At 39.1% G+C, this 15,983-nt stretch overlaps 1 protein-coding gene across 20 annotated transcripts in view; it reads right to left on the minus strand.

Moving 5' to 3' along the window:
* Positions 1-3,920: 3,920 nt before the first annotated feature.
* FN1 (fibronectin 1) overlaps positions 3,921-15,983 on the minus strand; it is a 75,497-nt gene continuing 63,434 nt past the window's right edge. For 4 of the 20 annotated variants that reach the window (XM_024243672.3, XM_024243669.3, XM_024243665.3 and 1 more), the window contains 8 exons: positions 15,195-15,461; positions 14,995-15,101; positions 13,392-13,530; positions 10,950-11,114; positions 8,597-8,722; positions 7,971-8,077; positions 5,026-5,136; positions 3,921-4,687 (listed from right to left, as the gene is read on the minus strand). In XM_024243672.3, coding sequence (XP_024099440.2) covers positions 4,616-4,687; positions 5,026-5,136; positions 7,971-8,077; positions 8,597-8,722; positions 10,950-11,114; positions 13,392-13,530; positions 14,995-15,101; positions 15,195-15,461 — 1,094 coding nt within the window. In that variant the 3' untranslated portion in view covers positions 3,921-4,615. Of the gene's footprint in view, positions 4,688-5,025; positions 5,137-7,970; positions 8,078-8,596; positions 8,723-10,949; positions 11,115-13,391; positions 13,531-14,994; positions 15,462-15,983 lie in introns of all 20 variants that reach the window. The other 16 variants (XM_024243671.3, XM_024243667.3, XM_024243666.3 and 13 more) reach the window with 4 other exon arrangements.

The following is a 15,983-nucleotide window of genomic DNA, read 5'->3' on the forward strand; positions in this document are numbered from 1 at the left end:
GGTGACTGTTTAACGTTTTGAAGAGCTGCCAGGCTGTTTCCCACAGCAGCCGCACCGTTTTACATTTCCACCAGCAATGAATGAGGGTTCCAGTTCCTCCACCATCGCCGTACATTTTTGAGTAAAAAATAGCTTTCCAGCACTTGGCTCAGCATCTTACATCTGAAGCTGAATTACAGAGATGGGCAGGTTTCATTGTAAAGTCTTGTCCAGCAGTCTCCTGGCAAAGGCAGTGCTTCATTCTAGAATGAAATGGCCATTTACAATGTACCAAGTTGCAAAGGGCTCAATGAGAGACTCCTTGGCCTTTGATGTATTTTGCCTAAGGGAGCCTGCTCTGCTGGGTAGCTTCAGGGCAGTTGATGCCAGCCCCAGTCCATCACCCTGGGCTGGCTGCCTTGTACGGCTTCAACCAATGCTAGTTTCAGTCCTTTGGGGGCTCCACACGAGCTGTTTTGGAGATAAATTTGGCTCCTGAGATTGTTAAAACCTGTATGTCTCTAAAGAGTAAGTAAAAAGGAATTCAAGGAAATGTAAAACATGCTTTAATATCTCATACCTGACTCTGCTGAGGAATGTTAAAAAAGGAATTTCCCGTTTGGGACTTTCAGCTGAAGCCCTGTTTCTCTTGCTCTTTTACTACATATTTTCTTCTCTTCATTTGTAATTTATATAGGTTTCTGTTTGCAGTTCAAATTGAATCTTTTATTTTAATGAGGATATGGAGTGAGACGATGTGATAATGAAAACAACGTGCATTTCAAGTATAAGTGCCATATATTCTTGAAAAAACTTTCTTAGTTTCTGCAAGGTCATCTTTGTGTTTCTTCTGCTTTATCAGCCTTAATGGTAATCTTTAAATGTTTCCAAACATGGGAAGTCCCAACAGCGGTCTTTTTTTTTTTTTTTTTTCTTGAGAGTTGAATTGTCTCCCTTGAAAATGGGATTTTTTAATTGTAACCTGCCACATTCCCTACCACAGTAATGGGAACTTACTAAATAGGAAGCAATTTCAGCACTTAAATGTGCTGATGTGATGTTTCTTAATCACTTTAATGAGTTTCATACCACTAGAAATGGAATAGAAGTTTCAATGGAAATATAATTAAATAGAAAAGTCATTTCCTGTACTTGTAATTTCCCCCTGATGATTTCTTTATTCACCTCCATAGAAAGGGTGCCCTACAGGTGTATAGCGAGGTTATTATACAGACTTATTTGCATAATTCACTTAGATGATTAGAGCTGAAAACAATATAAAACGTAACAATGCGTTTTATTACAAATCAAGTGTAGCAAGGCAATGTAAAACTTTAAAACGATGATATTTCTTTTTAAAGTCTGATTAATATTTACTAGTTTTACCTAATTTTTCTTGAATTGTTGATTTCTTGCCTAAATATAGATTTTTCTTTTAGTAATGCCTTTTCAGTCTTGCCTGCTTAAAACAGTTCTTGGGGGAAGTAATAACCAGAATCAATAAAAACGGCAAAAGATCTTTGGAAATAGTTGGTTCTCCTGTTTGAGATCAGGAGTAAACAAACTGTTTAGCTGGGAGCTTATCAAGCCATGCTAAAAGTGTCAGCTGACACAAAGTAAGACACGTTAGATTGGGGTTATCATACTATGGGGTTTCCCCAAGACAAAACTCTGTACTACACTATTTGCCGAGAAATAGTCAGTACAAAAGAAAGTTTTATTATTCTTGCATTGTGATGCTAAAAGAAAAGACCATGTAAATGTGTTTAATTTGCTATTCGTTTACTTCATAAATTTAATGTATTACTTTGGAGAATCCAACAGACATTTTGGAAAAGGTGGCATTTTTCCTGACCTTAAGTGGGGAACTTGAGGTTTTTTACATTTCAACATAAAAGTAAAGGGGCTTGCTATCCGTTTAGTTAATACAGTCCAACTGTATTTGCCTAAACTGCATTTTTTTTTTTATTTTTATTTTTGAGACGAAGTCTCACTCTGTCGCCCAGGCTGGAGTGCAATAGCACAATCTTGGCTCGCTGCAACCTCTGCCTCCTGGGTTCAAACGATTCTCCTGTCTCAGCCTCCCAAGTTTTGGGGACCACAGGCATGTGCCACCATGCCTGGCTAATTGTTTTATTTTTTGTAGAGACAGGGGTCTCGCTGTGTTACCCAGACTGGCCTTGAACTCCTGAGTTCAAGCAACCCTCCCACCTCGGCCTCTCAAAGTACTGGGATTACAGGTGTGAACCATCATTCCCGGCCCTTACACTGCATTTTAGGGTAAATATTTTTAGGTTTGTAGTTAGGCAAGTGGTTTGAAGCATCATCAGTCTCAACCCAAAGCTGCTCTTTCCTTATGTTTTTAGATATCAAGGCTTTAAGCAAGATTCAGATGAAGGGCCTGCTTTACCAGCTCACCTGTGAATATGGAGGCATCAGCTTACTTTTTGCAGCACATGTGTCTCGGGGTTGTCCCTTCCCACAGTGTGCCTAGATTGGCATCAAGATGACGTTCTCTTTCCAGGGTGCAGTGATGACCGACATATGTGAGACAGTCATTTAATATCACCTTTATTTTGTACTTTCTGTGATTTTTAAAAAACATGCAGAGCAGCTCTTGGTGACTATTGGGCTGATAAAGCTTAAAGATCAGTAATAAATAGAAGTCCAGGGGCTGGGTCTGTATTTTGCTAAGGAAACCTCATCTGAGCTTCATTCCCTGTAAAATTAAGCTCTAAAACCTCCCTCTAAATGAGATAGCTAAATGTCAGAGCATTTTATAAACTGTAAATCAATTCAAATGGGAGTATTTTTTTTTCAAATGAACATGAGGAAGTATCTTTCTGTAGTTTTAATATTCTTTGCCAGGTATTTATTGAAATACCTTCTTTCACTGTACAGTAGTATATTTTAAAAGTGCTTTGCATGTTTTGTTTATTATGAACTAATTTTTTACTAATTAATAATTATTTGCATTTCCACTATTTACTATTCTGAATGTCACATTTATTTATTTATTTATGTTTTTTGAGATGGAGTCTTGCTCTGTGCCCCATGCTGGAGTTCAATGGCACAATCTCAGCTCACTGCAACCTCCGCCTTCTGGGTTCAAGCCATTCTCCTACCTCAGCCTCCTGAGTAGCTGGGACCAAAGGCGCCCACCGCCACGCCTGGTAATATTTGTATTTTTAATAGAGACAGGGTTTCACCATGTTGGCCAGGCTGGTCTCAAACTCCTGACCTTGGGTGATCCACCTGCCTCAGCCTCCCAGAGTGCTGGGATTAGAGGTGTGAGCCACTGCGCCTGGCCTGAATGTCAAATTTAATCCCAAAGTTTGTTTCCTCAATGTTAAATTGAAAAAGAAATGACCCTTACAGATCAGGAGTAAACAAACTGTTTAGCTGGGAGTTTATCAAGCCATGCTAAAAGTGTCAGCTGACCCAAAGTAAGACATGTTAGATGGGGGTTATCATACCATGGGGTTTCCCTAAGATAAAACTCCTCCATATTATACTATTCAAATACTTTTAATATCTTAGTCATTTTTATTTTCCTTGCAGACAATCTCTTTGAACAGAGGTTTATTCAATAAAGGAAGGAATGGTGGAGGGAGGAAGGGAAGAATTACAATGGTTAGAAAAGAGCAACTAAAGATTATTTCTATTATACTTCTGAAGGGTAAACTAGCAATTTTAATAAATATTTGGGTCCACTTAAATCTATTAAAGCAGAAAGTGTAAAGCTATCTCCATTAGTGAAGAGATGAAGAAGTGACAAAAATGAATCAGTTTTTGTAGCAACTGACTTAGAAAATCTTGTACTGAAGTCAACAATTAGACTTGCACATCATAGATTTTCAAATGTTTGCTGAATTGAAAAAGAACATTCACAAGAATTATTTCCCCCAAAGGTGTCTTATATCAAATAGATGAACTTCAAGTTGTGGAATGTAAATCTTTTATTAAAACAGTTGTCGTTCCACAGTAGTAAAGCTTTGGCACATACAGTATAAAAAATAATCACCCACCATAATTATACCAAATTCCTCTTATCAACTGCATACTAAGTGTTTTCAATACAATTTTTTCCGTAGAAAAATACTGGGAAAAATTGATAAATAACAGGTAAGAGAAAGATATTTCTAGGCAATTACTAGGATCATTTGGAAAAAGTGAGTACTGTGGATATTTAAAATATCACAGTAACAAGATCATGCTTGTTCCTACAGTATTGCGGGCCAGACACTTAAGTGAAAGCAGAAGTGTTTGGGTGACTTTCCTACTTAAAATTTTGGTCATATCATTTCAAAACATTTGCATCTTGGTTGGCTGCATATGCTTTCCTATTGATCCCAAACCAAATCACAAGTTAGAATCACTTCATTTAAAATACTGAGCGGTATTGAATACTTTGAAGCAGAACAGGCAATGTGCAGCCCTCATTTATGAGAAAACTCTCAGGACACTCCCAGGGTGATGCTTGGAGAAGCTGTGAGTTGAGCTGAAGCTGGAGAACTTCCTCCAGAGCAAAGGGCTTAAGAAAGAAACAAGAACTCTAAGATGGGTCTGCTAACATCACTCCAGTTTAGATGGATCTTGGCAGAGAGACATGCTTGTTCCTCTGGATTGGAAAGATTTACTCTCGGGAATCTTCTCTGTCAGCCTGTACATCTAAAGGCATGAAGCATTCAATTGGGCAATTAACATTCTGTTAAAAAAGAAGGAAAAAAAAATGAGTGGCAAATACTGTGAAGTGTACAGAAAAAAAAATGCATAGAGGTGGGGACTCATGACAGCTGCTTATAGATAGGATAATATTTCTTCCTACTTTCAAGAACCTAGTAGCATACTGGGCAATAGGAGATGTTCAAGAGTTAAATAAATTATAACTTAAACTATATTATGGAATACAGTGTTTCACTTAAGTCATTTATGAGTTCTTTTTTTTTTTTTTAATTAAAACACTTGGTTCATTCTGAAGAAAGATACCTATAGAAAGAGACTGTCTAGTATGAGGGAACACACTCATGGTGCTAATGCACTTACAGTGTTTGTTCTCTGATGGTATCTCTGAGAATACTGGTTGTAGGACTGGCCAGTAGTGCCTTCGGGACTGGGTTCACCGCCAGGTCTGCGGCAGTTGTCACAGCGCCAGCCCTGAGAGAGTAGAGGCATGAAGTCAAATGGGGTTTATGATAACCTGAGGACATCGTAATTTAGTGTTTGAGTTAAAGAAAAATTTCACATCATATGCACTGGCAAAATATAAGCAGTTAATCACTAAGGAAGCTTTGATGATGATTTCATGCATTTATAACTCTTAGAATACATTTTGGCTTATTACCATATCTTATACCTACATCTGTTTCTCTATGTTGTTTCTTTCTCCTGAAATGTCTCTTCTCTTCCTATTCAAACCTTGCCCATCTGCTGAGGCTCATTCCAATCCCAACTTCCTCAACAAGTTCTCTGCACTAGATGATAGAAAAGGTTTTCAAAGAATCCTAGCGATTTTAAAAGGGACTTGAGATCACATGAAGAAACATTCTCATTTTATAGGTAAGGAAACAGAGACCCAGAGGAGAGGAGTGACTTGCTTAGAGGGAGCAGGGAAGTCACACAGTGGACCACTGGTGGAGTTGGGCCTGCTGCCCAGGAGGTGGGGTGACCCCGGCCATGTTCTTTCTAATGCACCACTTTGCCACTCTCTTCCTAAACTTCCCTAGGCAGTGACATGGTAGCCTGTCACCTGGCCAGAGATGGCATGGGAGATGGAAACGGGACCAAGCTGAGCCAGTGAGGCTCCTGCCTGAAGTTTTTGCTGGAAATGGGAGGAGACACATGTTCTCTTTCACTACTGTTCTTAAGCTGGGAGGGGGTAAAGCAAGCTCATGGAGGTCAGTCATCAATGGCACCATCAGCAGAGACCCCACTGAAGCATGAAGCCAGTGCATGGGAAGGCATGCGGAGCAAGAGAGACTCCGGGCGCCATTGCTGGAGCAGCCCCTGAAGCCAGTGGGTCCTGGGACTGTTCCATTATGTGGGCCATTTTTGCTTGAGTTGGAATTTTTTCTTACAACTAAAATGCAGCCCTAAATAATACAATCACTTTCTTTTTTATATTAGAATTTAAATATTTTAGACATATTTCTCTATTTAAGCGCACATGCCCCTTAATACCTAACGCAATGCCAGCGACTACCTCCTTACAGAATCATTGAATCTTGCTTTCATATGAGAAAGTGAACAGTTTCCACTCCTGTCTTAAATGTTTCATTTAGCACTTTACTTGAGAATAGAATAAGTGTCACATGTGAAAGGTTTCATGTGCATAAATAATGAGAAGATGCTGAAGTGAGACCAAAATCAACTTCCCAGCAAATTCATTCTCCATCACACAATTTTATACCAGAATGATTGAGTTCTAAGGTCATACGATCACAGTTGTTGTAAGTGTTAATGGGAGAGAGAGAGAGAGAGAGAGACAGAGAGAGAGAGATACTGAATTCAGTCTAAATTCCAATCTCCAGTTCTCCTCTATCAGAATTGGGAGCTCCTCCCTCCCCATGTAATCATTGGAGGTGAAACAAGATCATAGTAGTTTCCATGGGCTGCCCCTGGTGGGGCCAAGGCAGGCCCCTGAACACCCCTGCTGCCAGATTAATTTTCCTAAAGATTAATTTTCCCAAAGACTATTTTCCATCATGTTTCTTTGCATCTTGGATACCTGTAATTGGTTAATGCATTTGGCATTAACCAATGAGTCTCACCCTTGAGTGTGAAGCACACCTGTCACCCACCAGGATTTGGGGAGTTGCTGGGTGGGCATGTCTTCATTGAAAACAAAGGGCTGTCACATTCCATTGCTTTTGAGTTACACATAATTTCATTTTGAAATTTCAAATTGTATTAGAGAAAGGCTTATTATTTTTTGTTATACTGGGCATATTTTAGAAATGGTTGAGAAGTACTGGCTTAAATAATGGGTTGCCAAGGCCCTCCATAAGCCACTTCTTCCCATCTAATTTCTTACCAGAAGACAGCAGGCAGAGGTTTGGCTCACCAAAGCCCACCTGGGCCAGCTCGTTTCTATCCCAGGGGGTGTGCTTTCTGTCTCTCTGCTTTCTCTCCTCCCAACTAAACCTTAGCCATCGTAAACCTCAGCCAGTTCATGCTTCTCTTTCTTGCTAATTCCAGCCTACCCAGAACTGTATTTGTCAGACTCACTTAGAACTTAATTAGCTTGACTTCGAAATGTATGCTAATTTAACATCTTCAACTATATCATTAAGAGCCAAGCCATTTCTCATTTCCTCTGTTTTTCCTATACTACTTACCCACAGTGCTAGACCTATAACAAGGATCTGTTCTGAATCAAAAGAGAGGGTAAAAGAAGTGGCATTTTCTTACATCTGAGATATTATTCAAAATATTTAACAACGTTGCCATGGGGACACCTGTCCATCAGAATGGAGCTGGAGGCCTAGAGCTACACTGCACTTAACACTTTGCTGAAAAATAGAAGCAGCCTGAGAATAGTAGGGGAGGGGAGGGTCTCAGGCTGCCCAGGTTGGGGAGAACTGGCTGAAATGAAACACATTCTATTTACCACTAATTAATTTGAATAGTATCTCTGCTTCACTTTTTTTCAGTGTAAATAGTATCTCTGACATGCTAGGGAGCTTAGGAAAATGATTCTAACATCGTATAAATGACAGGTATTGCTATTAAGAATGACTCAAGACTTGTGTTTTTGGTACTCTACATGCCATTCATTCTTTCTACTAAGAGTAATAGAAAGAATGAATGGCATATAAGGTAGACATAGAGCTACTCTAGAGCTCTATGTCAGCAGCTGTATGCCAACAGGAAATGTGGTATTTTAATACTTCAGAAGGGTCTCTGCCACTCCTGTGTGTACGACACATCCTCGCAGGAGCCCACCCTTTATCTTATCTAACTTGTAGGGAGCCTGGCACATGCGGTCTTACCCGCTGGCCTCCAAAGCATGTGCAGGAGCAAATGGCACCGAGATATTCCTTCTGCCACTGTTCTCCTACGTGGTACGTCTTCCCATCATCATAACACGTTGCCTCATCTGCATATAGACACAAGACAGATGCACGCGTAAGCTGAGAACAATACTGCAGACTTGATCTAGGAGTGGGTTCTATTTCTGTCCTAAATTTGTATCATCACAGCACAAATTCCACATATTTATGTGAATCATCCATAAGAGAAGTACTGCTATACAGATCTTAGGGTGGCATTTCCAAAAATTAGACCTAATACACTGGAAAGGGTCCAACGGGAAGATGGAAATCATATTTTAAAAGTGGAATCTACAGACCAATAAAGCTTCTTTGTAGCATTTTACTGCAGATAATGGTCAAAATACTCAGGTTGGAAAAGGGCTAAAGTGTCTTGTAATAACATTAAATCATGACTCATTTTTGAACCTTGTCTCCACTTTCCCAAATCAAAAGATTAAGAAACCCACTGTTCACTCCTCAAGGAGATGTAAAGTCTCCAGTCATTTCTGTGAATGAGAGTTACAGCCTGATAATGAAAGTGAGAATGCTTAATAAGGCACTAAAAATGATCTGTGATGACATACGAGGGTCACACTTGAATTCTCCTTTTCCGTTCCCAAGACACGTGCAGCTCATCATCTGGCCATTTTCTCCCTGACGGTCCCACTTCTCTCCAATCTTGTAGTTCACACCATTGTCATGGCACCATCCTGTAGGGGTGGGGAAAGTCAGGACCAAAAAGTTATTTGTATATTCTGACTCATAAGACAGTAGGTGAACTGGGATGTGTCACAGGGTCTTCAGAACCACGATCTGGAAGAAATAGCAAGTTAAAGATAAAAACCCCTATAATGGGCCATTTATTTTATTTTATTTATTTATTTACTTTTTATTTTTTTTTGAGACAAAGTCTTGCTCTGTCACCCAGGCTGGAGTGAAGTAGTGCAATCTCAGCTCACTGCAACCTCCATCTCCTGGGTTCATGCAGTTATCCTGCCTCAGCCTCCTGAGTAGCTGGGATTACAGGCACTCCCCACAATGCTAATTTTTTTTTTTTTTTTTGTATTTTTTGTAGAGATGGGGTTTTACCATGTTGGGTAGGCTGGTCTCAAACTCCTGAGCTCAGGTGATCCACCTGCGTCAGCCTCCCAAAGTGCTGGGATTATAGGTGTGAGCCACCACGTCTGGACAATGGGCCATTTCTTTGGTTGAATTTTAAAATATTTTTTATCATTTACCATTTTCTAGGACATTTTAAGACCCAATTTATTCTGCCACAATCATGTCATCAGAATAGTCAAATGAAATGACTTTCATTTGAATTCTCACTGTTAAGATTTAAAACTGTGGAAAACTAAAGTGGGATTGGAGTAGACTGTTAGGAATAGATCCTAGATGAAAAATGACTTTTGGATTTGCAGAAACCCTGGATACAAAGTAGTTCAATTAACCATAAAACAAGGACCAGCTGATCTCTACATGCCACCACCTGTTTCGTGTACATGGGAAGAGTAAAAAAAATGAACCTGGCTAAAACAAAACAAAAGCAAACAAAATGCTAAATCATTGGTTATTATCCACATCAAATAAGTCTGGTTCCGTGGAATATCTAAAAGTCACAGTTACATGCCTTTAACTACTATACATAAGAGATGACTTTTTAACCTCCAGGGCTTATACAACAAAACACACCTCAGAAGCTTATATAACAATATACTACTTTTTCGATTTTATCAACAATTCAGCCTGCCTTAAGCTACAAAGTAAAATAATTAGAAAACTATGACATCAAAACAAAGATTATGTAAGTTGAGCCAAAGAGTCACATAAATGAACTTGACATCCCTGCTCCCACAATTGCACCTAAATGCTCAAACAGGTAATAAACATACGAACTTAAACATAGTTCAATTTCAGGAGTTAAAAACCGCCTACTTGAAGGCAAATATTAAAATTTCCAGCTCCTAAACAGCATGTGATGTTTTTAGTGTTTTTCATTTTCAGATGGTCAAACATGGAAGTCTATATTGAAAACACTGGCTGGCTTTTACAACTTCAGTCTGGATTAAATGATTTCAAGTATACAAGTTAAGTAAAATAACTTTGAAAATCTTTTTTACCAAGTCTTATATTCTAATTCCACAGGATATGATTTCTGTTATGTCTATAGGAGGCTTATTTATAGGCATAACGGTCAACACCTATAAAAATGAACCAATTGTCAATAATCATCACATCTCCTAAACACAAAGAATAAATGAAAGGTTTATAAATTCTAATCCTAAATCTCAAAGCATAATAGATATTTCCTGGGCACATTTTAACTTAAAAAATTTGGAAAATTAAAACCTATTAGAATTTGAAAATCAAACATTTATCAATTCAAGTTGATTTTTAATGATCTAAAAGCAGATTATCTGTTTTTTCTTTTATATTTCTAGCAACATTCAAGCTACCTGGGCTATGTGTGTGATGCAAAAGTGTGTGCATGGGTACTATGATATGTGCATGTTTGGTTTATGTTGAAGGAGACAGTGTTTTTGAGTCTAAATGTTCACCTCTGATCTCATTCAACACTGAAGATTAAAAGAGATTTGAGGTTTTTCTGTGTTTCTAATACTCTTAATTAGACCTGGTTCCAAAAGTCTTTATCAATTTGTTTTCACAGAAAATTTCAAAAATCAAATTAGCACCATAATCTTATGTTTAATTAATAGTTGTATTGGCATACAACCCTTGAAATGAAGCAATGTCCAACAAGTAAAATTTCCCATCATTTTTCTATGATGCAAAATATTACTTCGAGTCAAACAGTATTCCCTTGTTTGCTTCATGTTTGGAAGAACCTGTGTCTTCCAAACATGCTTCCTTGGCACATGAGTGCATGCATGGAACTTGAGACGAACACCCAAGTGGATGGACAAAGCAGCTACTCACTAGATGAATCACATCTGAAATGACCACTTCCAAAGCCTAAGCACTGGCACAACAGTTTAAAGCCTGATTCAGACATTCGTTCCCACTCATCTCCAACGGCATAATGGGAAACTGTGTAGGGGTCAAAGCACGAGTCATCCGTAGGTTGGTTCAAGCCTTCGTTGACTATGAAGAAAAGGAAAGGAAGAAAAAGCAAAAAGAGACATCTTATTAATTGATTTGGACCATCAGAAGAAAACCGAATGATTGTATACAATGACTTAATCTAAAACAAAAATTCCAGGAGGATTAAGAGGCATTCATCTGTTCTATCAAAGCATTAACTGCTCTAAAAAACCATGGGTAGATGTAGTCAGTGGACACCTGTCACAGGCATCCGACAGGAAGCTCATCTTTTATTTTTCCCTTCTAAAATAATTGCCGTTTCTGTTGAAACTGCTTTATAGAACATGGAACAGATCTTGAGGCAATTTAAGCTAGTTGAGAATTTTAGTGGGATGCAAAGACTAGTGATGCCTCTCCATTGATACCTGAGTGACCTTGGGCTAGCTATTTAACATCACTCTGCCTTGCTTCCCTCATCTGCAATACTAGGGTAATAATAAAAATATCTATACCTCCTGGGGAATCTTGTGAAGATTATATAAGGTCATGAATTCAAAACACTGACCCTTTTCCAAGACTTAGAAAGTGTTCACTAAATAAAGAATAATTATTAAAGGCTGTCTTTTGCTTATAATGCAAAAGTCTTAGCATTTTAATATACTATTATAATGTAATTTTCACTTTTATTATTGTAATTTTTGCATAATAGTGCAGAAAGCCTAGATTTTGGACATTGTTATTATAGTGGTGAGACCGCTTTATCAGTGAGGTCAACTGTTCCAAATAAGAAAATGCCCTTGGAATACAGATGATTTAGGAATAAGTAAGGGAGTCTCTTCATGTTACCTAAGATCTTATCTCTTTATGATTTGGAAAAGCTTATTTTAAAAAAACTATGCAAACAAAGCATGCTTCAAATTACTACCTAAAAATTAAATAAACTAATTTACTTTGACTTAAAATCCCACTGTGTATTTTTCTTTTTACAGTGCAAAACTTAAAAGCTCAAAAGCAGTAGATATTTGAGGTGCCTAATTTTTAAAAGGTGTCACCCTTGAAGAAAATAGCATTTTGGAGAGCTGGTAAGTCTGAGACGTCTCAAAGCTGGGAGAACCTGGTTAGAATGTAGAATACTGCTGCTGGGAATAAGGAGTTTAAAAGAAAAATGGAAGGAACTTAAATTGTTACTAGGTGTTTCTATACTCAGAAGAGCCAGGAGTTCAAATTCCATCCTAACTAAAGTTAAAGAGATGGAATCTTTTTTAAAAAAAAAAAAAATGACTTAGAAAAGCACAAAGACCTTTTTGCTCTTGAAAATTTTGTTCACATGGCATTCTACTAGTAAAACCACAAAAGGCAAAGATAAGCATTACTGTGGATATGTAATACAACAAACACAAAATAATCTCCTCCCAACCTCTCTCCAGCCAAATGCTCAACTGCTTAATTCACAGGAATTTATACATGTAAAGTAGCACAGTCTTCTATCAGATGAGGGAAGAGGCTAAAATTAAGCAACTGGCCTTAGGAATAAAATCTGTCACTTGGCAAAGACAGGACTTAGCACTCTCTGTTGGTATGGAGTAGAGAACTCCCCTGTTGGAAGATTCGGGATTCACGGTTTTGATTATCCCCTATCTCATGTGCCTTGGTGAATCTTCAGCTGCTGCAAATTGAGCAGCCAGGTGGCACACTATTGATTTAAAAGGATTTCCCAGGTGCTACAAAGAAGAGTCAATGATCTTTTAACCTCTATAGAAGCTTTTGACCTATATAGTCAGAAAAAAAATGGAAATAACATTGGAAAAATGGATTAACATTGGAATAACATTCTCTGCAGACAGACATGCACAATGTTGGTGGCATTTTACGTCAGGAGCAAAAGCCAACTGTCCCCATGTCTGCAGAAGGGGTATTTTCTTTATAGGTAATCGTTTCAGTATTTAAGAATCACTGAAGAGGACAGCAGCATGGTGAGATGGAGAAGGTCTGGGAAAAGACATCAGGAAACCTGTGCCCTGTATCAACTCAGATACTCACAAGTAAGGACTCAGAGTGTTGTACTAAATAATATTTGAAGTCCCTTCCAGATCTATAATCATATCACCATTTGGGAGTCTGTCAATTATGTATGCATTTTGTGAAGACAACAAGATATGGCAGAAGTTGGGGGAGAGATTAATTTAATATAAAGTTGCTCATTTATTTCATGTTGATGTGTTGCATTATTTCCCAAAGATAAAAAGACAATGGCAACAAAGGTACAGTCAACAGAAAAGCCCATCTCTGGTGTAGAGCAGAGGGGAGCCAGTATCTAAATAATACATGTTTACATACCAGAGTTGCCCACGGTAACAACCTCTTCCCGAACCTTATGCCTCTGCTGGTCTTTCAGTGCCTCCACTATGATGTTGTAGGTGGCACCTCTGGTGAGGCCTGTCAGAGTGGCACTGGTAGAAGTTCCAGGAACCCTGAACTGCAATTATCGGTACATCCAAAGCAGAGAGAAAGCATTATAGTGAGGAATGACACGGGCTCTCCTCTTACCAATAACCCTCACTGTTTAAACAAAGCGAAGGAAGACAAAAAATAAAAAACAAAAAAAGGAAGGAGGGTATAGTGGTCCTAAACAGCTGAGGAGAGAAATGGAACAAGGATAGGGGCTATCATTCCTGACAGATTTTCCTGCCAACAATCTACCTATGTGCTCCGTAGTTACCAGGAGCCCTCGACAATACTAGAGACGGCCTGCCCTTGATCTTGCTTCAGTCGCAGGTCTGCATAAGCCCTCTGGAAGCACTGGCCATGTTTGCTTCACATAAAACCTGGACACTACACTATATGGGAGACACAGTCATGCTCCTCCAGGTGACATCTGACCCCAGTGTGGAGTCCTTAAAACAGTTGGGCAAATCCTCAAACTCGTGTTTCTAAGCTCATAAATTTCCTACAGTGTTGTCAGTTTTTAAATTCTGTCACTTTTTAAAAGTAACAACACAATAAAAATTGATACTGTCAGTGGGCCGGGTGTAGTGGGTCGCTCATGCTTGTAGTCCCAGCATTTGGGAGGCCAAGGCAGGTGGATCACAAGGTCAGGAGATCGAGACCGTCCTGGCCAACATCGTGAAACCCCGTCTCTACTAAAAATACAAAAATTAGCTGGGTGTGGTGGTACATGCCTGTAATCCCAACTATTTGGGAGGCTGAGGCAGGAGAATCACTTGAACCTGGGAGGCAGAGGTTGCAGTGAGCCAAGATCATGCCACTGCACCCCAGCCTGGGCGACAGAGCAAGACTCCGTCTCGGGGGAAAAAAAAATTGATACTGTCAACACAAAGAATATACGTTTTAGAGAATCAATCACTTATCAGCTGCTATGCACAGCTTCACCTGTTTTATGTTCTTTAGACATATTGTAGATAGTGGGGTTCTTCAAGGACAAATCGTAAAGGTAGTGTTTTAGACTTCTGCACACAAATGAAATTCAAGTAGAATATTTTTCTTTCTTTTCTAGAATCATCTCTTTGTCTATCTTACTCAAAAAGGAACCTCAAATGTGTGAGAATGATAGAAATAGTTTCATTTTCTCTATGAAATAAAAGCTAGTGACTCTCTGGCATGTCCTCCAAAGTAAAGCCATATTGGGATTTTTTAAAAAAAAAGCAGGGCTTAAATGTGCCATCTTCTAAGAGGTTCTAGAAGCGAAGCCACTTTTTTTTTTTTTTCAAGAGACGAGGTTTCACCATGTTGGCCAGGCTGGTGTTGAACTCCTGACCTCAAATGATCCACCTGCCTCGGCCTCCCAAAGTGCTGGGATTACAGGCGTGAGCCATCACACCTGGCCATGAAGCCACTTTTTATCCAAGGGCTGGTCACTTCAGTTACCTAACTTATTCCTTTCTGTGCTGCCCCATGAGAAGTGAAGAGAAAAATTAATTACCTGTAAGGGTTCTTCATCGGTGCCAACAGGATGACATGAAATGATGTACTCAGAAGTGTCCTGGAATGGGGCCCATGAGATGGTTGTCTGAGAGAGAGCTTCTTGTCCTGTAGAGGCATTTGGATTGAGTCCCGGACCATGTGGGTAGAGGTGATAGTCTACATCTTCCCTGGGGATGTGACCAATTTGGATCTCCTCACCTACATTCGGCGGGTATGGTCTTGGCCTATGCCTTATGGGGGTGGCCGTTGTGGGCGGTGTGGTCCGCCTAAAACCATGTTCCTCAAAGATCATTTGTTGCCCAACACTGGGTTGCTGACCAGAAGTGCCAGGAAGCTGAATACCATTTCCAGTGTCATACCCAGGGTGGGTGACGAAAGGGGTCTTTTGAACTGTGGAAGGAACATCCAAGATCTCTGGTCCATGAAGATTGGGGTGTGGAAGGGTTACCAGTTGGGGAAGCTCGTCTAGCCAAGAGAGGTTAGAGCCAAAAAAGCAAAGCGCATTAAGCTCCAGGAAGTAGCAGCAATGATAATAATCGATTCAGGCGACAATGACTGTTCATCAATTTGATAAAAGCCACCAGAAAATGAGCAGTTCTGGGATCACAAAACACTTTTTCCAGAAAGAAATCTTTAGGATTTTTCTCAAAGGTTTCTTTATAGTTTAGAAAGAAAAAAGTGTTAGTATGAATTTATCATACACACAGCTTTAAACCACTGAGCCCCATAGAAGCTGCCTCTGCTCAGATTAAACCTAATGGAACTGAAATGTGCAGTCTTTTTCTTTCTTTCTTTTTTAAATCTGAGAAGCAAGTTGTAGGAAGTAGAATCCAGACTAATCATATCAGTGTCATAAGTATGAGAATTACAGAGGTTTGGCTCAACAGTTTTTCATGGTTTGAAATGGTAAAAATAGATAAAACACACATGTTCATTTTTGAAATTTTCCTATCATCACGAATACAGCATTTTCTTGAAATTAACTGA

Source organism: Pongo abelii, chromosome 11 (assembly GCF_028885655.2).
Source record: "Pongo abelii isolate AG06213 chromosome 11, NHGRI_mPonAbe1-v2.0_pri, whole genome shotgun sequence".
Taxonomy (NCBI): Eukaryota; Metazoa; Chordata; class Mammalia; order Primates; family Hominidae; genus Pongo; species Pongo abelii.